Consider the following 22,500-nt stretch of genomic DNA (forward strand, 5'->3'; position numbering starts at 1 on the left):
CACTCACCTGCAACTGTCCAAAGACAAACACACAAACGCACTGGAGTTCATTCACTAAGAGTTCAGCTGAAGACGCTGCTTTGCCTCAAACATTAACGTCTGTATTTATGTGCTGCTGTGGATGCAAGAATATACAGGAGTAGTACACACAGTATTAGTACTGTATACGCTGATGTAATAAGATGTCATGAAATGACACTTTTCATGTTTTTGAGGAAACTTTTCACTTGAAAACTTTTTACAGTAAGAGGTTTTTGTACTGTGAGCAGCTTCATACTGCACCATCAGTACCATGTGTATTACTGACAAACAAGAAGTATTTTTGTGTTCTGTTTGAGGGTACAGACTGAGTCTAGGGTCCAGGTTAGAACCAGGTTTAGGTTTCGAGGGGGGTGTCATTAAGATCTGCAGTGTTCAGTCATTTAATTGATGAGTTGATTGAGCACAGATGTATTTTAATGATGAAAGTCTTCGTTTCTCTGAAAGCTGCTGTGTTTGCTGTTGTCTCTCTCAGCTGTTTGAAGTCTGTCATACTTCCTGACACGACAGAACGCAGTTCCTGTCGGTTTCACACTGATTTATTTCACCGTGAACAGCAGCTTCAGTTTCTGATGGAAGGAAGCAAACACAACTGAAACATCAAACTATGAAACGACTTCCGATCCAGAACTCTGACAAACAAGTTCAAATCTAAAGGTTCATCCTCTGAGAGCATGAACACGATCCAGAGGACAAGTACAAGAGTACCAGAGGAACCGCTGTCCTGGTGGAGGTGCTGGAGGAGGTCTCAGGGGTCACCGGGATCCTGGACATCTGTCCAGTAGTTCTACAGACACAGTCTGGTGCTGATGGGCTCACATCATCATCAGGCCCCACAGGGAGGCAACAGAAACCACCATTCTGACTGTCCAGACCACCAGGCCATCACTTCTGTGCACCCTGCTCCTGCTCCTTCCTCTCCTGGTTCCTCCTGTTCTCCACCTCCTTCAGTCCCTCCTGGATCTTGTTCACAGCCTCCTGGTCTCTGGCCTGCTGAGCCAGACTCAGAGCTTCCTGGTAGAACTGCACCGAGTCCTCCAGCCGGCCTGGTAGACCAGAGACAGAACATCAGACTAGATTAGAAGCAGCTCTGCACACCAGAGCAAAGGTCACTAAATGAAACTCAATCAGTGCTGTTCGTCAGGCTCGGCGACCTTTGACCTCTCCTGACCTTTGTGCAGCAGGATGCCAGCCATGTTTCCCAGCAGCACATGCTGGTCTGGGTGTCCAGCGGAACGGCTCAGATTGACGGCCTGCTGGATCAGCACCAGGGCGTCGTCATGGCGGCCCCGCAGATCCAAGATGGTGGCCAGGTCGCTCATCAGGACCAGAGTCTGACGGGAGACATAATGATGACATCTTATGAGAAAGCGCCTGATCCTGTTCAGATTTCACTGCAGTGTCAGTATTCCCAGTGTTCCCAGTGTTCCCAGTGTTCCCAGTACCTGCCTGTCATCCTACCTGTGGGTGTGTGTCTCCCTGCTCCTGGCGGCAGATGTTCAGGGCACTCTCGTAGTCTTGTTGAGCCTGGTTCAGGTGCAGCGTTGACGCTCGGTATCGAGCCCGCGAGTCCAAACACAGACCAAGCAGCAGGCGGGTCTCCTTCCTCAAAGCCTCCTCCTCCTCTGAACACAACAACAACAGCAGGGGCAGCATCTCTCATCAGTCTCAGACACTCTGAAGCTGAAGCCGGGGACACCCAGGAAGTCCAAGACAAGGACACTCTATCTGGCACTGGATGCCTCGCAGGACCCGTCTCCACCAGTCCAGATTCTGAACTGGACACTGGGCTGGTCTGAATGTTGGTAGTGTGACTTTAAGAAACTGGAACCCCCACCTCGAGGGTGTTTGCTCAGTTAACCAGTCGAGCTGCAGTTATACATGAAGGCTGAAAGAGTTCAGTGTGTTTTGTGGTGAAGTTCTCACTATATTAACATGTTTCCCGTGAATAATGTCCAGAGAGAAACATGTTGCCTTCACTGAGACACTGTTTGTCCAGAGGAGTCCGGCGGACTCGGACCAGCCTCATCACATGGAGCAACAGCAATCAGCTGAAGATCGATATCAGCACAACCGATCAGCTCGTGGAGACTACGATGCTTCGACCACAGCACAGGAGATCAATACCAGCAGCACAGTTTCAAGATCAGAGTCACAAACTCAGGATGAGACCAAATGAAACAGGGTCACAATCTGCCTTCTGTTCCTGAGTGGCTGCTGAATGGAGGACAGACACGAGTTTCTGCACAACATGATGATGTCACAGTGAGGATGACCTTTGACCTTTGGATATAAAAAGTCATCGCTTCCTCATTTCATCCTCTGAGACAGATTGTGAGATTTTGTCATATTATCATGTTAATTCTGGAGTTATGTTAAAAATGTGTCCTGAGAGGTCACAGTGACCTTTGACCTTTGACCACCAAAATCTAATCAGTTCATCCTGATATGACAGTGATGATGATGATGATGGTGATGATGATGATGATGATGATGATGATGATGATGAACACGCAGCAGGTCTGAACTGACTGTCGTGAAGGTATTCAGTCTCACCTGTCTGCTCCTCTGCAGGGATCTCCTCTTTCTCCAGTTTGGCCTCCAGAGACTCCATACAGAACCTGAATCCATGCTCTGCAAGCTCCGCCCTCAAGACGCGCACACACACGCGCACACACGCACACACGGCCACACACACACACACACACACGGTTAATGAGTCGCTGAGGTCAGAGGTCAAACACAAACCACAAACAGGTAACTCTTGTTCTCACTTGTTCAGTTCGGCGTAGATGGTGGCGAGTTTCAGAGACATCTCGATGACAGCGTTGTCGTCCTGGAAACAGACAAGAAGTCAGTGAAGACAGAAACAGACAGACAGACAGACACACACACACACACACACACACGGAGACAGAGAGACAGACACACACACACATACACACACACACAGACAGACAGACAGACACACACAGACAGACAGACAGAGACAGACACACACACAGACAGACACACACACACACACACACACACTCTCTGACCTGTGGTGTTCCTCCTGACAACATGAAGCTCATTGCTGCTTTGAAGAGTTTCTCTGCCTAAGGTGATGAAGAGAAACGATGATGATGATGATGATGAAGGCTGCAGTGTTAAACTCCAGGCTTCACACCCTCTCACTGCTGTTGCCATAGTGACACAGACCAGGTTGATTATATGGTGAACATATAATGAGCTGTGATTGGACAGTACTCACGCTGTCCAGCTGACCCTGAACGTAGGCTAGATTCGCCATCTGAGGAAACACACAGGGAGAGGTCAGAGGTCACAGCTGCAAAGGTCAGAGGTCACACAGCTGCAGACAAATGCAGAGGTCAGAGGTCACACAACTGCAAAGGTCAAATCTCAGCTGCAAACAGTTACAGAGGTCAGAGGTCACGCCTTCAGACAGTGGTCAGAGGTCACACAGCTGCAAAGGTCAGCGGTTACAGCTGCAAACAGTTAGAGGGGTCAAAGGTCACACAGCTGCAAAGGTCAGAGGTCACAGTGAGCAGATGCCTACCAGGCTGTAGGTATAGATGATGGCCTGGTTGTTGCGGGTCTGATGAGCCAGAACGACGGCTTGGTGGAGGAAACCAGAGGCGACCTGCAGCTCCCCCCGATACACACTGAGCTGAGGAGACAAGACACATTACTACTGCAGTACAACTGCAGTACTACTACTACTTTCACCACCACTACTACTACTACTACCAGGACCACCGACACCGTGGGAACACCGGGGGAACACCGGGTCAGCTGTCCCAGGTCCAGCCCAAAAAGGCCCTCTAACCTCACAGTGACATAATATAAGTTGTTTTTTAATCTTCCCAATTTGAAAAATGTTTATTGAAATAAACTATTTTACGTTTTCTAAAGCAAACAATGGTTTGGTCCGTCCCGCTGCTGTGAGGGAACCATGTGACAAGTTCTGCCAAAGGACGACAGCAGCTGGTCGAGCACGAAGCTCTGCAGGAAACATGAATGATCTCACAGATTCACTGGAAGAACAAATTCACCACTTCAATAAAAGGGGGGCTGAAGAAGATCTTGGACACCTGGGCCTTCTGCTGACCTCACTGTGGGGGGGGGGAAGTCGGTACGCTCCGCCACCTTCTCATTAGCATTTTGTACAACTAGTATGACTATTGAGCCTTCACTAGTTCTACTAGTAAGCTCATTGCAGCTCACTAGTTAACTGGTTTGGTCCAGAGGGCCACTCGTGCTTCAAACAGCTGACTGGTTGAGACTTTGGTGCTGCTAGTGCGGCGCACGGCGATACTAGAAAGGCTTCTGTTGGAACTAGTTGGACAAAAGTGCCACTAGTTGCTGAAAAAGAGAGACTAGTAAGAGTTTTTGTTCAACAACACAACGGCCAGCTAGTGCCGACAGAGACCGAACGAGTGGAGGAACGTCTGATTGGAAACGGCTGCTGTGTCCGGTCCGGATACCTTAGCTTTCTTCAGCAGCAGGATCATCTCATCCTCTTTCCTCTGGGCTTCATCTCGCTGGTCTTCATCAGAGCTGCCAAACAGAGAGAAAGCTGCTGGGGCGCGCGCACACACACACACACACACACACACACACACACACACACAGCAGTGTGGATTAGCATTAACATGCCGTTGGTGCCACTAAAACACTGAATACAGCGCTCACACTCTACAGCCACTGATGTGTGTAAAATCTGTTGATTTCTGAGTGGAGTTTGGTGTAAAGGAAGTTTCATGTGACCAACCGTACCGACTGCCACCCACAGCACTCTTCCTCCTCCTCTTCTTCCTCCTCCTCCTCCACTCTCTGTGTTCTGTAGGTTTCTACTGACGGACTCCCATCTACTCACTTTTACCCAGCAGGCCGAGCGCTTCTCCTCCACAGAGCGTGACATCACAGCGCCACCAGCGTGCTGCCTGATGATATTTAATAATTAGAGAAAACAAAGACAGAATAATGTGAGCCGGCTGAGCACTCAGGACTCTTCCTCTGAAGCCCACCATGATGACACCCAGAGCTGCTGAGTTCAAACCCTCATGATTCAGCTGAAAGTCAGGAGAAGTTAGCACTGATTTATTGATCAGAACTGGAATCTTGTATTGGTTGTGACGCTGCTGTGAGGCCTCACAGGCCATTTGATATCTTCCCTGCTGTCACGTGTCATTCTGCTGCGTTGTGTCACCAAAGCCCATTAAAAAAACACGAAATGTGATGAAATGTCAAAGATCATGTGAACTGATTAACGTTTGTCATTTCAGCAATAAAGAGCTGCTGACAACCTGCACGTCAGCTCAACCTGTCCACACCTGTACCTGTGCATCTGTCCCTATACCTGTCTGTCTGTACCTGTCTCTGTCTGTACCTGTACTTGTCCCTCTGTGCCCGTCTCTGTCTCTCTACCTGTCTCTGTGAGCCTGTGCTCGGTAAGGTCACCTGTACCAGTGACTCACCTGTTGTTCAGGTGAGTCCGACACAAACTGACCTTCCAGCTGAGATTCGTCTCACGTTTCCTCCTAAACACGCGAACTTGCTCAGAGTCTGCTGGAGGACGGCGCGGGACGCTCCGGCGGCCGCCATGCTTTCTGTTTAGATAAGAGAGGAAGTCACGAGGTGGCATTCCACACCTTCAAAATAAAAGCAGCGGAAGTAAAAACATGGATTTCATTTTAATTTAGAGGTGTAGTTTAGGGATTTAGTGACAGCATACAGCTGATCACAAAGCCTTTGTTGCACTCCAGAAATCTGATTTATTTGTTTATATTGTCTGGAATACATATTAAAGACAACTGCAATAACTGTCAACTGTAATTAAATGTTATATTATTATACTGTATATATTACAGTGTGTATAACAATTGAAAACAATAACATTAAAATGTATGAAGCTATTTCTTTTATTTCATTTACTCAGTTATACATTTTAATTCAACCACTGATATGGGCTTAACTGAATTTATTTTGAGCCTTATTGAATCTTTTGTTCGAGCTGTACCTGATTAATAAATAATAATAATAATAACAATAATAATAATAATATTTATTTATATAGCACCTTACAACATCAGACAGATGGTCAAAGTGCTTTACAGAGAAATTACAAAAGATACAAAGCAAAAAAAAACACAAAAGTAAAATGCAAATCAAATTATAAAAGTTACACAATATTAAAAGCGAGTCTAAATAAATGAGTTTTCAATTGTGATTTAAATAGTGCCAAGTCATTAATAGAATGCAAGTCAGGGGGGAGGGAGTTCCACAATTCGGGGCCGCTATCGAGAAAAATTTAAAAATTAGAAGAAGGAACCTCCAACAGGGGCTGTTCTGAGGACCGCGGGGCTCTACAGTGCCGTCTAAGCTTTATACAATCAGACAGATACTCTGGAGCAAGACCGTGGATACCTTTAAAAACAAACATTATCAATTTTAAAATGATCCTAAATTTAAGTGGGAGCCAATGTAGTGCAAGACGAACGGGAGTGATGTGACTGTAACAGGGGGGGTTGGTTAAAAGGCGTGCTGAAGTGACCAACTGAAGGCGAGAGAGAAGACTGCTGGATGCTGAAGTATGAGGAATTACAGTAATCTGACCTAGAAATAAATAAGATGTCAAAAAGAAAGAAAAAGGAGACACACCTGTTCGAGTTGGTCACTATGGTGAAATTAAAACTGTTCATTTACTTTCTAATCAAGGACATTTATGGTTGACAAGAAAAGTAAAATTTAAATAATCCCATCTGAAAGTAACAAGGACAATAAAAACCCTCTGAAGTTCAACCGAACTGAAGGTTAAAACAAAGTGTCTACCGGGTCAGATCCTCATCAGAGACTCATCCTGGATTTAACCCTCTGAGACACGACGGCGTGGAGACGAGTTTTATTTAATCTCCAGCATGTTTCCGTACGACGCGCCGACAGTCACATGATTCACTTCTGCTGTCAGCTCATAAGAAAATCAGTTTGGAATCACAAAACATCAAAAAGAAATCTCAAGATTAGACCAGAGTCAGTGTTTCACAAGTCAGTCTCAAGTCCTGGTTGGTACAAGTCAAGACACACAAGTCCAGTGAAGTCCCAAGTCCAGATGAACAAGTCTCACATCAACAACATCCAAGTTCCAATCAAAATCAGCCACAGAGGCCCAAACCACAGACAGGCGATCATCTACAAGTCACATTGATGCTGATGGTGTGGTTTGTGTTGCTTTGGGGGGGGGGGGGGGGGGGCTGGACCTGGGCTGAAAAGCAACGTTTTCCTCTCTGCCTGTCAGCTCGAGTGCAGGGCTGAGCTCCTCCAAACAGACAGAGGACACTTTATATCATATATATTTATATTTTATGCAACAATGCCAATATTCACTCTCCAGAAGTGCAACAGAAGGGAGGTGGTAAACAGCTGCTGAACGAGCAGAACCTGCACACCTGCCACCTCTTCATGCTGGAACTCGAGTTTACCTCCAAAACTGAGGAAAATGTTAACAAAGTTACTCAAGGTCAATTATACGGCAGCGGTTTCAATATCTCAAAAGTGCAGATGAAGACAGCCTGCAAAATATGCTGTGGGTTGGTGCCAAGACGGGAAACACGACAGATCTTCACCTGCACAGGTGCGTCCCAGCAGCAAGTCAAGCTGGCTCGTTAGCAAAGTTAACGGTTTACATTTAGAGGTGATTCAATTTTTTCTTTTATCACAAAACTTATTCTAAACTGAGCCATGTTTGAGTTAAATGTTACATTATGTTTTTATGTGAATCAACTATATTTAAAGTTTAACTCATGAACCCTTCGGTTTCTTCATTTCAGTCGTTATCTGGATCCTCATCAAATTATATATTGTGATAAATCGATACTGATCAGTGTGGGAACATAACCGAGCTCGACCGTCCAGCACGAAGTGAAGAAGCACAAAAAGTCAATCTTGTCGGTTTCGTATTCTGTCAACATGCGTTTACTTCGTCCAATCAGCAGAGCAGTACAACAATGCAACAGTTAGGCCACAGTCAGTCCATCAGATACACCACGGAACGACACACACAACATCACTGTGGAGCTGCGCACCGATTGGCTCGGCTCTCTCTGAACAGCCCTCCGGTCCTGAGTGCTGTGACTTCATTTCTAAAAAGCGACCGGCGATGTCGCAGATCGCGGCTCTTCTGCCGATGGCATCTCTTGGAAAACAGGGTCTCCCTGCAGCAGCTGGAGCCAGAGTTCAGTCGTAGTGAGGTATCAGCAGAACCGCCGATCTCTGATCAGCTCCAGCCCGGCCGATCGACCTGTGCACCCCCACACCAACAACTGTCTGTAGTTTATCTGCCGTCAGGAATTTGTTTGCTTTTGACTTTTTCGTCATTTTCAGTCGCTGCTTGTGAAGGATGTGATGTCGTCCTCAAGTCCAGGCGGCTTAACATCACGAGTCGCTGGAGTCAAAGTCCTGCTCAACCTTTCTTCTCCAGATGAGTCATCAGCCGTCAGTTTGTCCTGGTCACGTGACTTGAGTCTGCACCTGCATCCTGGCCAAGGGACTGCATGAAACTGAACATGTGACCCCCCCCCAGAGAGCTGGACTGCTGGACCCTGAGACAGTTCAGTCTTGACTGTCCTGCAGGACATTTGGCTCACAGCAATAAACAGAGTCAGTAAAGCAGATCACTTAACATAAGACAGGACATCCAATCACATCAGCATCAATAAGACGCTCTGTACTGCTGACCTCTGACCTGTGAGATGAGGTCAGAGGTCATCGGCTGGACTGTGATATTCTGAAAATACAAAACTGGATTAAAAAAGAAAATGTGTTCAGTTCGGCATTTTTAACCCAAAAAGTCACAAAGTGCTTCATGTAACACACACACACACACACACACACACACACAGTAAAGTCAGTTCATCTTTTCTTAGTGTTACATCTCAGTGTTTCTTCTTCTCTGTTAATTAAGGTCTTTTTACATAAAATCATCTTTTTCTGAAGGTTGTGAGGAGCTGACAGAAGCACGGGGGGGTGATGGGGAAGCAGCAAGAACATGATTTCAATTCATTCTATCATTTCGTTTCCTGTAAAAAGAACAGCTGATGCTAAATGATAAAAAATAAAAGTGATTGTTGTGAATGAGAACATGATCATCACCTAACTGTACATCCTGAAACTGATCCATCGAGCACTTCATGTGTTTTTTTCACGTTTAGTAGAACCGACACCTTGAGCCTGTATTTTTGGTCTGCATCTGTTCACACTGAGCCTCCACTGACAGTCTGCTGAATTAGCTGTTAGCAGCTACTGTTAGCAGTGTGCTCATGGATGCACAGACTGGATCACTTGGAGACTGAAGGAAACTTGAGTCTTCTTCTCTGGTTTCTCAGTGGTTTCTGGGGGTTTATTCTGGATCCTCAGAGATGATGATCTCCACAGGAAGTGATGTCACACTGAATCAGATCAACAAGTGTTTCCTGTCTGTGTTCACATCTGACTGATTATGATTCTGAGAAGAAGGAGAAGAGAAGAGAAGAGAAGAGAAGAGAAGAGAAGAGAAGAGAAGGGAATTTTGGGCACAAATCACAGCAACCTGTCTCTCAGATAAGTGTTTGAAGTATGTTAATCTCCTCCTGAGCTGTGTGTCACTGCTGCAGCCAAACTACAATAACTAGCTTCCTGTTGTTTTTACAACACCTGCATGCACCTGTCCCTTTCACCTCACTCACTATCTTTGCCTCATGGTCTCTCCCTCCAAACCCTCTTCAACTGCCCGTCAGCGAGGCGCGTCACAGTCTGAAAACCTCTGCAGGTGTGTCTTCAAGCAGCCAGAGAAGGTGTTTCCAGGCAGCGGTTCACTTGGCCGGCTGGTGGTCGGTGAACCTCTTCAGGTGGTATCGCAGCACTCCTTTGGTTTTAAACGTCTTGCCGCAGCTGCAGGCATGCGGCCGCTCGCCGGTGTGGTCCAGCTGGTGGACCCGCAGCAGCGAGCTGGTGAAGAAGAACTCTCCACAGGTGATGCAGTAGTAGCTCTTCTCTCCTGTGTGCTTGGATCTCTGGTGGCTTCGCAGCGAGCCTGACGTGATGAAGTTCTGACCGCAGTCCTGGCAGCTGAACGGCCGCTCACCGGTGTGGATCCTTTCATGGGCCCTCCAGGAGTTGTGGTAGGAGAAGGACTTCTCGCAGTACGAGCACTGGTACAGCTTCTCCTTGGTGTGGCTCAGCCGGTGCATCTTCAGGTAGTGGGCGATGGTGAAGCTCTTCCCACAGTCGTCGCAGGCGAACGGCTTCTCACCCACATGGAACAGCGTGATGTGTGATCTCAGGTGGGACGACTGGGTAAACCTCTTCCCACAGGTGGTGCAGAGGAATGGTCGTTCTCCGGTGTGGGTGACCATGTGAGACTTGAGGTGGGGCGACTGGGTGAACCTCTTCCCGCACTCTGTGCATTTGTAAGGCTTCAGTCCCGTGTGCGTGCGGTTGTGCAGCTTCAGGCCCTGCAGGCTGGAGAAACACTTGCCACACTCGGTGCAGTGGTAGTCCTTCAGGTCCTTGTGGGTCCTCTGGTGGCAGCGCAGGCCGCTTATCAGCTTGAAGCCTTTGCCACAGGTGGGGCATTTATGCGGTTTTCTGTTGGAGTGAGTGACCTGGTGGAGCTTCAGACTCTGAGGGTTACTGAAGGTCTTCTTGCACTTCAGGCAGGGCAGCAGCTTGTGGTTCTTGTGCGACCTGCGGTGGAAGTTGAAGCCCTGGTAAGAGGCAAACATCTTGTCGCAGATGTGGCAGTGGTAGCACTTCTCCCCCTTGTGCACCTCCAGATGCTCAGTGAGCTCATCCCGTTCGCTAAAGCCGTCCCCACAGAACCAGCACTTGAAGGGTTTGGTCCCAGAGTGCGTACGGTGGTGGGTTTTCCAGTCCCTCTTCAGGGCGAAGGTCTTGTCACAGTAGGAGCACTGGTAGGGCTCCTTGCGGTCGTGGATCTGCTGGTGGACGACGAGGCTCATCAGGGTCGGGTAGGTCTTTCCGCACTGCCAGCACTCGTTGGGTTTCTGTCCTTGGTGGGTTCTCTGGTGAGCCTCCAGGTAAGCCTGCTTGTAGAAACCTTTCTTACACTCGGAGCAGTAAACCATCTTTCTGCCCGTATTTGTCGGGTAGCGCTGCCTCTGTCTGTAGCTGCAAAGCTGAGGATGATGATCTGTAGGGAAGGACAGGTCCGAGGTCACCTTAAAGGTCCTGAGCAAGCAGCAGACGAAATTTTTCTATTCAACTAAATGAAGCAAAAATCTCAAACACATCAGAGATAATTCTTTCTTTAACTCAAAGCAGCTGCACAAAAACTTCATTCTACTGATTTGATGTTTTTTTCAATAAGAAATGACAAAAATGACGAAATCATAAGTTCAGTTCAGATTTCTTACCAAGAGACAGGAAGTCCCGTCCCTCCAGCCACACCCTGCAGTCGGTCAGTTTGACGGACAGCTTCTTGAGGACAGGATACGACTGGATCTCCACGTCGCCGTCTGGCTCCATTTTGATCTGAATGTTTTCAGCTGCGTCCTGAAACTACAACTGACTTTAATAAACTTCAAGACAAATGAAGGTATCAGGGCGACAAATACGGACAAGAAAGACGATTTACATGGATCAAAAAAACGTTATCATTATCGTTAATTATTCAGTCTGTAAACCATCAATAAACCAAAGTGCCGCGTTCAAGTTTTAAATACTGTTAGAAGTTTGATCCATCAGTCAGGTTCAGGTTATGTATCTCTGAATTCTCACATACATTTTATTCTGTATGAAGGCACAGAAGTTATGTTTTATAGACTGAGAACCAAATTTTGCACAAAGGTTCAACCAGACTGACAGCGAAACAGAAAGAGACGACGAAGCTCTTTGTCTCTGATCAATTAGAATATAAGAAATCGCACCGAAGCTCAACGTCCGATTCCGAACAGAACCGATCAGGAGCAGCTTCCTGTTTCAGGGTCAGCTGCAGGTTCATGTCTGCGAGCAGCTGGAATGAACAGGTGTGTCGCTTTAGCTTCTAAATAAACCCCAGAGTAGAAGCAGGAGGCTGGTCTGGGGTCAGGTCTGTTGGAAGTGGATTCACATACTGTGAAGTCTGAACCAGGTCAGTGTGAACACTGAGGGGGCTGCAGAGGCCCCGCTGAGTCTCTCACTGACACTCTCCTAACTGGAAAACTGACTCAAACCAAAGGATGTTTGTGGGTGAATTTGTCCTCTGGGGATCAATAAAGGATAATTTACTCAAGGTCTGTACTGAAGTACAAATCCGTGGTACTTGTACTTGAGTCTTTCATGTCACTCTCAACTTCTACTAACTACATATATACCTGACAGCTTTAGTTACTGGTCACTTTACAAATTCAGATTTTCACATACAAACATGAAGAGTTTATAAAATGTTTTTATTCTAAATTAAACTCAACAAGTTCAGCTGAAATGATCAGTCAAATAATCAATTAATGATCATCTATTGTGATCATGGTTTCATTTGATGTTTGATTTGCTGCTTTTCCTCTCAATGATCTGAATGATCTGAATGTGTTTGTAATAATGTGGAGCTTTGGACTAAACAAACACTGTGAAGGCGTCACTTTGGCCTCATCGTCACCACATTTCTCACTATTTTCACAATGTTTCCAAACCGAACGATCGATTAATGGAGGAAATAATCAGCTGATTGATCCAGAATGAAAAGAATCATTAGTTCAAATGAGGCTCAACCAGCTCCAACAGTAAAATCCTGCTTTGACATGAACGACTGAGTCACAGTAATCTGATGAGATCAGACAGAACAGGAGAACAGGAGAACAGATAGAACAGGAGAACAGGAGAACAGGAGAACAGTCACAGGGACGTTTTACTGCACTCAGTACTTTTACTGTAATACTTGAAGTACATTTACTGATTATATTGACTTTTACTGAAGTAACTTTAACATTTTCAATGCAGGACTTTCACTTGTAACAGAGTATTTGCATAGTGATGTATAAATACTTTTACTGTAGTAAAGAATCTGAGTACTGAATACTCCCTCCAACACGTATTATTAGCGTCATAAACTATAGAAACAATGTGCTATCTCAAAGTTGTGTTGGAGTTTCAGGAGAACCGCAGGCCTGCGAGCATCAAACCAGGGACCCGCACAAGGACAGACCCTCAACCAAACTCCATTCAGAATGCGATCTTTTTATTCTCTATTCAGCGACAGAGAGAAGCCCGGGCCGCAGATGAACAACTTTTGAATAAATCGGATGAATGAACATGATCCTTTCATTCGGCTAACACTTTATACTCCACCTGTTTGTCTGTCTGTATGTTTTGGCTCGAGCCAGCAGAAACAAGGCGAAGCTTTAATGGATCTCTGCTCTATGACTGCAGCAGATTTCTGTTATGTTGAGGCCGATTTAACCACAGGACATTAATACTGTGTTCTGTCAGCTTTGTGTCGATCAGTACGGGCGGTTTGAGAAGACACCGGCGTTCTTATTAGTGCTGTTTTTGAACGTGGTTTGGCGGCAGCTCAGCTCCCCTCTGATCTACGGGCTAGCACTGTTAGCTTAGTCCAGCTAACAGGTCCGGTGTGACACTGTCGGGTTGGAAGGAGAGGGCGTGTGGCTCGGTGCGTTTACCGGTGAAGCCGGGTCGGTCTCCATCCCGCCGGTTCAGCTGCTGAATGAATATCTGACGGTTCTGTTTGGAAAGTTGGCTGTTGTGTCTCGAAGAGCGAACAGGAACTTCTTCTTCTTCTTCTGCGGCAGCACAAACAGCCGCTGGCGACTTCCGGGGAAAAGTTCAACCTCCCAAAAGAGGGAGAGTCCGAAAAAAACACGAGCTTAAAGGAGCAGGAGCGACTGTGAGCAGAGAGGAGGGAGCACACCTGAACAGCACAGGTGTCCTGAAGCACCGCAGACTGACGGCAACTTACACCAGAGAGGAGAAATGTGTGAGCATGAAATGAGTTAAAGTCAGGTCATAGAAACACAGAACTGGGTTTCAACAGTAAAGCCACACTCCCTTATAATTACAATGAAATAAAAGACATATAAGTTGACTAAAACTTGACTGGTTTTATATTTTTTTTAATCAATCCAAGTCACTGAACTCACTCTTTAGCGAACTGGTCCTTTAAAACTTGAGTCTTCTCTCGGTCAACAGTCTGTGTCCCTCTCATAGAAATACGGAGCCTGCTTTAAATGTCTCTACCTGGGAAACTAACACCTGTATTTGGTGTGCAGAAGGTGAATGTGGGTATTTTGGTGTACATACTCCAGCTGTCCAGGAGGTGGCGCTGCAGCAGCGGTTAGCTTGTCCCAAATGTCTCTCAAACGGGTGAATTTAAGGTTAATTTTAAAAGACAACAATGTTAAATTCTCTCTTTCAAGATGATTTCAGTAAAACTATGAAGACAACGTTGAGTTTTTTAAAATTTCATCTTCTTTTGAAGAACCTGAAGAAAAGAGACTGAAACAAACTGACGGAAAGTTTCACTGAAAATATTTATAACAGGAAACAGTGAAAATAAATCAAAAACAAAGAGACTGTCAGTCTTTAAGAGTTCTTGTTAGTAGAAGCCTGCACTAAAAAAGGATTTTCTTCTCTGGGGTTTGGCTCAGTGAGCTGATCGGAGCTTCTAACCCAGCAGCAGTTCTACGGAATAAGAAGCCCAGCAGAGACCACCTGAACCACCGCAGGCTGGCAGGGACACCTCGCTGCACTCTTCTCTCACTGTGACCTTCAACCCTTTTAATGAAATGTTGAATAACTTTTTCTGTTAACAAAGATTATTTTATTTTGTGGGTTATATCTGCATGCAGTGCTTTCCTGCCACACCTGAACAAAACAGGTAGTTACATGACAACCATTGTAAAGATAATGAATCTCAGGTGTGAAGTTCAAACGTGGGTACTGACCATCATTTGTTAGGTTTGGCTGCTGAGGATGGAGATAAATGGCAGAAGTATTGGTTGATGTTTTGTGACACTACAGTGATCACTCTCACCTGTCAGAGGTTAAAGCACGATGGGGGGGAAATGTTACGTAGACATTCTCGTCTGTACATACACGTCTGGTGTCGCCTGCAGTTTACAGCAGCTGGAACGATGACCAAGCTTCTTCTTCCTGCTTCTCCCAAGCAAACACCTGTTCTGTTGCCAGAGTACCAACGCTCACCTCCAGGGCCGGCTCCACGGTCACATCAGTCTGACAAATCCTCTTAACTACACTAAAAGATGTTTTTGTGTGTGTGTGTGTGTGTGTGTGTGTGTGAGCACCTCAGCTGAGCTCACAGGAAGCTGTTTCACTGTCAAACTGTTTCATGAAGGGGGTTTGAGGCTTCCTCTCATTCACTGTTAAATCTGTTCACGCAGCACGAGAGCTTGTTGGCGAAGCTGTACGTGAACCAGAAACGTTCAAGTCTGTCTCCATGACTAGAATTCAGTCGTGAGGTCCAGTTCTGTTCATGTTTCTGTTAGTCTGAATACTCTTCACTCGCTGTCAGGTGTGAAAGGTGTCACCTGTGTGAGAGTCAGTCAAAGTAAGAACAAAGATGAGCACTTCATTCACTCTTCTGCCAATTAACTGTACATCCTGAAACTCTCCTGAGATCTAGCAGAACAGGAACAGAAAATAAGAAAAAACAGAAAACTGCAGCAGAGTGAAATTAGACAGAACTTTATTCTTGTAACATATGACCTCCAACAAACAAATGATTTAACTGAATAACAGGGATTAATAGACTTTTTGGACTGTTTAATTGGCTTGTTTCACTGTATGGAAATGTTTCAATAACTGCAAAAACACAGCACAGTAAAAACATGTATAACATGCGACGGGACAGCAGTTGATTCTCCGTCCAACCAGAAACAGACTCCAGACTGGTGTGAACTGGGACAGACTTAAATTCTTCAGAAGAATCCACAAAATACAACAGAAGCACAGAGAAAGCACATGTTTAAGACTCACTGAAGTTTACCTGAGGATGAAACGACAGCGCCCCCTGCAGGAGCCTGAGAGGGAGGACAGACAGGATCACAGTCAGTTTGACCTTTTGTAAAGAATTTAAAAATCTTTATCAATCTGCAGTCAGCTGCTCTGGGATCAGATGAACGCTTCGGTCAGTCTTTGTCAAGGCGCCCCCACTCTGAGAACACAATTCGGCCTTTTGTTCACATCATCTCCCAGGAGACGTTAATGCTGCACTATGACATCACACAAACACCAGCTGAGTGAGCTGTGATGTCACGGTCAGATCACGACCTCATCATTGATGAGGATGTTTGGATGTTGGGGAGTGAGGACACTCACCGCCATGTTGGTCCGACCTGGTTGACGTCACAGCTTCATCTTCACCGGGTCAGAGGGCGTTCTGTCAGAGCCAATCAGAGTGCAGAATAACTCTACATGTAACCACTGAGACCCTGTGCAATTCTCTATAAACCTCCGTGAGCTGCCTGGATCAGAATACGCTTCAGTCCGGTTTTGTCATGGCCCCCCTCTGTGAACAGACTGCTGTGGGAGGGGCTTCAGTCGGCCTTTCGTTACATCACTTCCAGGCAGAAACACAGGTACACCGGTATACAGACAAACTCATCGACTTCCAGAGTAGTGAACTGGAGGAGCAACGTCCTAACGTCATCCAGGTTTTAGGACTCATACTGCAGCACGTGCGCAGAATTCTATCAAATCCAAAGTCACTGTAGTGTGCAAACACACACTATTTCTACTCGCCTATTTCTGTCTAAATATATAAATCTAGTCTGTACATGTACATCGTTTCCCTACACGTTAATTCACTGAGGTGTCCGAACTGCTCGCTGCTCTTGAGGACCGGCTGCTGTTTGGTTGTGTCCACAGAGGAACATGGAGCTAACGTTAGCCGCTGCTGCTACATTATCTGGTTAACACAACTCACTAACGCAGTAACCTTCACTGCTGGGTGAAAAACAAGCGGCAGCAGCCGAGACATCAGACTGAGACTGAGCTGTTCACCGTTAAATAAAACATAAGACTTTAGTTTGCGCGGCAGCAACTCACCAGATGATCCCGTCATGCCGGCTCTCTCTCTCTGAACAGCCGCTTGGCGCCATGTTTGCTTTATACGATCCAGCAACCAATCACAGCTCGCTATTCTTCTTCTGGTGTTTTCAGTTGTGAGTCACGTAATTCCAGTAATTTACCGCCCCTTTCTGGATTGGAGTGTACTGGCCTGATTACACTTATTTCGCTCCAAGTCTTTCTTTACAATCCAGCACAACAACAGTTTTTATTCGCGACAGTGAATACTGAGCAGAATCTAAGAGCTGACTTATTCAAACAGTACAATTAACCACACCACTGACAAAATACCTGCTAACTTGAACAGTAAAATCAGTTATACAGTGTCAATAACCTTCAAACACCAAACATCCACTAATTTCCACTATAGATCATATTTTTACAGCTTAAATGCACTGATTATTACATGTACACGTATCATAATTCACTGTCACTGTCAATATAAATCCTGCAGTTTGTGTATATAGGCGTGTATACATGCATATACTTCCTGACCACCAGCACATATGTCGTGTACAGGAAGGGCCAAAGTCGTCTCCATCTGCAATGGAGGCTGTAGGTGAGAGGAGGATGTTTACTAAGATGACATCCATCATTGACAAGCCCCTCCCACCCCCTCCATGACACAGTGGGGGCCCACCGCAGCTCCTTCAGTAACAGACTGCTGCATCCACCCTTTACAAAGGAGCGCTATCGCAGGTCTTTCATGCCATCAGCTGTCAGAGTTCAACTCCAGCATCAGTTAATTCAAGATTCAAGATTTCTTTATTGTCATTGAGCATGACATGTCAATGAAATTTTCATTGCAAACCCCATGTTAGAAACAAGATAATAAGAAAGATTCTAAAATAAAAGAAAAATACTAAAATAAAGGAAGATACTAGAATAAAATACGCAAACATGCAATAAAAATATTTGTAAATGCAATTAAAATATACCAGAATGAAAATATACTAAGACAATAAAATATACTAAACAATAAACAATAAAATATACCAGTGAAATGTACCAACATACTAAAATGTATATACTGAATGCAAATGGCTGACCATTTAGTTCAGCGTGTAGTTCTTCTGTGTACTTAACATTTAAGTACACAGAAGGTGCAGGTGAAGGTGTAAAGTGCGGTGTGCAGTGGTTCACGGTTCTCACAGTCTCTCACTGCAGGGGGGGGCTGCTGGGGGTGATAGCTCTGACAGCTCTGGGGAAGAAGCTGTCCTTCAGTCTGTTGGTGGGGGCGCGGATGTTCCTACAAACAGTCTGTGGCCCGGATGGCTGGGGTCCGTGGCGATGGATCTCGCCCTCTTCCTGACCCGGCCTTCATATATAGAGTCTGGGTCAGGGAGGGGTCAGCCCACGATGCCCTGTGCAGTTTTAACCACCCCCCCCCGTGCCAGTTGTTTCCTCTCCTGTGCCGTGCAGCTGCCAGACCACACTGTCACACTGAGGCAGAGGATGTTTGTAGAAGCTGACGAGAACTGAGAGGAGAGTCCAGCCAGTTTCAGCTTCCTGAGGAAGAAGAGCCTTTGTTGTGCCTTCTTCACCAGGCGGGAGGGGTTCATGGACCAGGAGAGGTCAGATGTGATGTGGAGGCCCAGGAACCTGATGTCGTCCACACGCTCCACCACTTCTCCGTCCATGAGGAGGGGGGCGTGATCCGTCTTCCTGGACCTCCTGAAGTCCACAATGACCTCCTTGGTCTTCCCTGTGTTCAGCACCAGGTTGTTGAACACCACTGGGTGAGCTGGTGTATCTCCTCTCTGTAGTGGGTCTCATTGTTATCTGAGATGAGACCCACTACTGTAGTGTCGTCTTCACGACTGTGTTGGTGGGGTGGATGGCAGCACAGTCGTGAGTAAACATGGTGAAGAGGGCCGGGCTGAGCACACAACCCTGTGGCGTGCCCGTGCTGAGGACCAGAGGGGATGATGTGATGTTCCCTATTCTCACCACCTGAGGCCTGTTGGTGAGAAAGTCTCTGATCCAGTGGCACAGAGACGCAGGCAGACCCACCGTGTGTAGCTTCAGCGCCAGCTTGTCTGGGATGACGGTGTTAAAAGCTGAGCTAAAGTCTACAAATAGCATCCTGGTGTAGGTAATGTAGCTCTGTGTTCACATACATACGTGTTTTTTTTTTTGCACTACTGTTGTTTAACATCCCACTATCAGATACATGCAACACCTTGTGCAATATTACATTCTTTTATTTTCTTTAAGTACTACACCTATGCATATATATTTTTATCTCTACTGTGACACATGTATATTTTAACTGAGCAAACACTGTACTTAACTTATCTGTACCAACTATGTGCAATTTTTCAAATCAATGTGCTGTTCTCAAATTTCCATGTGCAATTTTTTCAAAATCCTTCTGAAATTATTCAATATTTTTCATTAGCAAAATATTTTTTATAGTCTTTTGTATAAAATGTACACACATATAGTCAGCTTCTTGTTTTGTATTTTTTTCCAATTTCTTTTGCCTTTGCTATTGCTATTTCTATTCTGTATCTACCTACATATAATGTGCTCAGCTGTGGTTTATGTTAGTGAAATTGAACCTACTCTCTATTTCTGTCATGTCTTAAACAGGCTGTGCAGTTTTGGCAGATGCTGATAAAAGAAATAATCCAGATAGTTAAACCAGCTTTTATGTCTGTGTTTAATGTTTACTTGATAGATGTTTGAAACTGTCAGACATTTATTGATAGTGAATCTAAGAACATGAATAAAGCACTACAGTAGCTTTACAGAAGACACCAGATTGTGAGGGAGATGTAAGGAATCGTCACGGTACAATTTATTTAAAATAATAATGAAAACGTTCATTATGCACTGAAGTCTCCTATTTACGACGCGAGGAGAAGCGCCTGAAGGCACCACGCGCGTGATGAACTGACCGTTAAAAAAAGAAAACCGTCGACATTTAGTGATGTTTTAACCGTTTTTTCTAACGGCTTGGCTAGAATCGTCACTGTAAATCATTTTGTTACCTACAAGGATAAAGTGGAGACAGACAAGAGAAGGAAGGCTCAGAGATGGACGAGCGGGTGGATCCTGTCCGGAGTTTCACTGTGAACAGTTTGAGGTTGGACCCGGAAAGATGGCGGGAGTTCGTCTCGGCGGAGAAGAATCAGCTTGTCTTCAACAGTTTCCTTAACACTCAGGATCACTGTCACCTGTTTATCTACCGGGATTCAGAGTCTGGACTCTCTGTCAGTCTCGACTTCCCCAGAAATATCCAAACTAAAGTCATCTGCGTCTCGAAAAGGGACCGTGAAGTGGTCAGTACAGAAAATACCAGACAGAGTTTAATAATTGAAGAAGTGAAGGGGGGAGACGCCATTAGCTTCATCAGCGCTGTCACTGAAGAGGTAACTGCAAGCTAGCTGTTAGCCGTGGCTAATCTAACATGAGTATGGAGCTATGGCTAACGCTGATGTTCAGCTATAAGCTAAGACTAACTTAAAGTGAAACTTAAGGCCAACTATGACTAATTCATGATTAATGTGAAGTCACAGCAAACAAGTCAAGGCTGGGCAAGCTAGCGCTAATTTTAAAATAAGGCTAAAGTAAAGAATACCAGAAACATTGACGTTAGTTAGCCAAAGAATAGCTTAGAGACTGAAGTTAAGGCTAACTGTGACACTGATGCAAGGTATGCTAAGGCTATATTAGATAAACTGAAGCCAGGGCTAACTATAATATTAAACTTCAGTAAGATAAGACTTATTTAGGTCAAATAAGACGTCAATAACATTTAAGCTAGGAAAACTAGGAAAGATAAGGTTAAAATCCAACAATAGTCTAAAGTTCACATTAATGGAAACATTAAGGACAGGTAAGGCTACTTCAGGTAATCTGGGGCTCATCTGTCCCCTCAGGTGACCTGCAGGCTGCTGAGGAACCCAGAGACCAGCATCAGCTGGACAGCAGGTGTGGCTGAGGAGGCTCTGAAGTTCATGGAGAGACAGAAGAAAGAAGTGCTGGTGATGAAGGCTCATATGGAGGGAAGGATCTTTCTGCCTCATCCTGGCTGTCTCTGCGATGACGGCAGCGCTGTTCATGAAGATGGAGAAGGGTGGTAGGACGGCCAAACAACTCTGCTGCCGTCCAGCTGAGGCTCTGTGTTTGATCTGAACTAAAACATGCAGGGTGCATCTCAATTCTGTCAAATTGCATCCTCGTTTCCTCACTTGCATCTTTTCCTTGAGTCTTTCTTTCCCACCGGGGATGCATGAGAGGACGCAAGGAAACCACGCAAGGAGAGAAGGAACGAGGAAACATGAGAATTGAGACGTCCTTCCCTCTGAAGCATCACGTGAAGCGACGTCTGTTTCTGATGACGCGACACAGCTGGATCTGCTGCAGTGACCGTTATATTCACACCCCCACAACCCCCCAACCACAAATACTCTGCTTATACACATTCACTTAGCTTTAGATTATTAAAAAAAAGTCTCCAGCACTAGCAAATAAGTACATCACACTTTTATTAACACACATGAGAATGAATGAGTTCATTCTTGTCTGGACGCCTCTTCAGGTGAACAGGTGTTCACTTTCTGACCTGAACTTTATCAGCCTCGCTGTGTCTTCTGTCCCGTTCAGTGAGACAGACTCCAGATCTGTCAGTGAAGAGAAACCTACAAACCATGAAACACATGATTTCACTCAGATAAGTGAGGAGAGGCCGATGTGTTTGGTTTATTTATCAGTGACAGTTCTGGAAACATAACGTGGCCTCGTGAAGAAGAAGTCAAAGTTTCCGACACATGAAGTTTGATAAATAAGAGAGCTGTCGTCTGTATGATCAAATATGTTCCACACGTGCTCGGAGGCTGCTGTTAGTGACATTTATAAAATAACTAAACAGGTTGTGGATGAAATAGATTGAATGTTCTTGTATTATCGCTCTTTGGAGAACGTAACGTTCAGTTAGACACGTCTGAATTTCAGCCATTCACTGCAGGATACTGACACTTAAACAGTTTCTCCTCCACCTCGTTCAAACATGCCAGGTGTGGGGGCGGAGTCTTCATACCGTTCAGGTGAAAGACTTCCGGGAAGGATGCGCTCATGTATCCTCGCTCCTCGGAGCAGAAATAAGAGCTTTGGGACGGCGGACCAGAAGTACTTCTGGTTCGAGCGAGGAGTAAAGAAATGAATGAAGAGAAGTGAGCTGCACCCACATCATCTGTCTCTCCTCTAACAGGAAGCTGTCAGAGGTGAACCTCATCCACAGCTGTGATTCGATGATCGTAGAGTGGGCGGAGCTTGTGTCTGAGTTTCTGCGGCAGGACTCTTCTCAGGCAGTCCAGGATGGGATGAAGATGCTTCCCTCAGAGGAGTTTCATTTCTGGAAGAACAGACTGAAAAACC

General features: G+C 45.6%; 3 protein-coding genes across 6 annotated transcripts in view; 1 reads left to right on the plus strand and 2 right to left on the minus strand.

The window, feature by feature from the left end:
* Positions 1–107: 107 nt before the first annotated feature.
* On the minus strand, positions 108–5,648 carry ttc19 (tetratricopeptide repeat domain 19). 3 transcript variants are annotated; one of them, XM_041949536.1, is made up of 11 exons: positions 5,552–5,648; positions 4,819–4,985; positions 4,527–4,618; positions 3,599–3,709; positions 3,293–3,331; positions 3,081–3,137; positions 2,814–2,875; positions 2,596–2,687; positions 1,501–1,664; positions 1,211–1,373; positions 108–1,085 (listed from the first exon to the last, which is right to left on the minus strand). In XM_041949536.1, the coding sequence occupies exons 1-11, from the start codon at positions 5,644–5,646 to the stop codon at positions 925–927; spliced, it is 1,203 nt and encodes a 400-aa protein (XP_041805470.1). In that variant the 5' UTR covers positions 5,647–5,648; the 3' UTR covers positions 108–924. The 3 variants fall into 3 exon arrangements, with proteins under 3 accessions (XP_041805470.1, XP_041805471.1, XP_041805472.1); XM_041949537.1 differs by having other exon boundaries at positions 5,520–5,642; XM_041949538.1 differs by lacking the exon at positions 5,552–5,648 and having other exon boundaries at positions 4,527–4,621; positions 4,814–4,829.
* A 584-nt stretch (positions 5,649–6,232) lies between these two features.
* Positions 6,233–13,830, minus strand: LOC121615083 (zinc finger protein 664-like). The gene is made up of 3 exons (XM_041949252.1): positions 13,692–13,830; positions 11,451–11,595; positions 6,233–11,227 (listed from the first exon to the last, which is right to left on the minus strand). The coding sequence occupies exons 1-3, from the start codon at positions 13,713–13,715 to the stop codon at positions 9,888–9,890; spliced, it is 1,509 nt and encodes a 502-aa protein (XP_041805186.1). The 5' UTR covers positions 13,716–13,830; the 3' UTR covers positions 6,233–9,887.
* Positions 13,831–22,296: 8,466 nt separating this feature from the next.
* The window catches only part of LOC121615016 (dynein heavy chain 17, axonemal-like), a 9,895-nt gene continuing 9,691 nt past the window's right edge, over positions 22,297–22,500 (plus strand). For both annotated transcript variants that reach the window (XM_041949146.1, XM_041949147.1), the window contains exon 1: positions 22,297–22,500. This exon is cut by the window's right edge and continues 20 nt beyond it. The gene's annotated coding sequence lies outside the window, so the exon portion shown is untranslated.

The sequence above is a fragment of the Chelmon rostratus genome, chromosome 12 (assembly GCF_017976325.1).
Source record: "Chelmon rostratus isolate fCheRos1 chromosome 12, fCheRos1.pri, whole genome shotgun sequence".
NCBI classification, from domain to species: domain Eukaryota; kingdom Metazoa; phylum Chordata; class Actinopteri; order Chaetodontiformes; family Chaetodontidae; genus Chelmon; species Chelmon rostratus.

What these genes read in the sequence shown, in the direction of transcription:
- ttc19 (XM_041949536.1), bottom strand. Translation starts at nt 5,646, where the DNA reads ATGGCGGCCGCCGGAGCGTCCCGCGCCGTCCTCCAGCAGACTCTGAGC. An exon ending in TGTCAGGAGGAACACCACAG is followed by an intron (nt 2,876 to 3,080) that starts GTCAGAGAGTGT and finishes GTCTGTTTCCAG; the next exon opens with GACGACAACGCTGTCATCGA. An exon ending in ATCTACGCCGAACTGAACAA is followed by an intron (nt 2,688 to 2,813) that starts GTGAGAACAAGA and finishes GCGCGTCTTGAG; the next exon opens with GGCGGAGCTTGCAGAGCATG.
- LOC121615083 (XM_041949252.1), bottom strand. Translation starts at nt 13,715, where the DNA reads ATGGAGACCGACCCGGCTTCACCG. An exon ending in AGACCGACCCGGCTTCACCG is followed by an intron (nt 11,596 to 13,691) that starts GTAAACGCACCG and finishes AGTCAGTTGTAG; the next exon opens with TTTCAGGACGCAGCTGAAAA. An exon ending in ACGGGACTTCCTGTCTCTTG is followed by an intron (nt 11,228 to 11,450) that starts GTAAGAAATCTG and finishes CCTTCCCTACAG; the next exon opens with ATCATCATCCTCAGCTTTGC.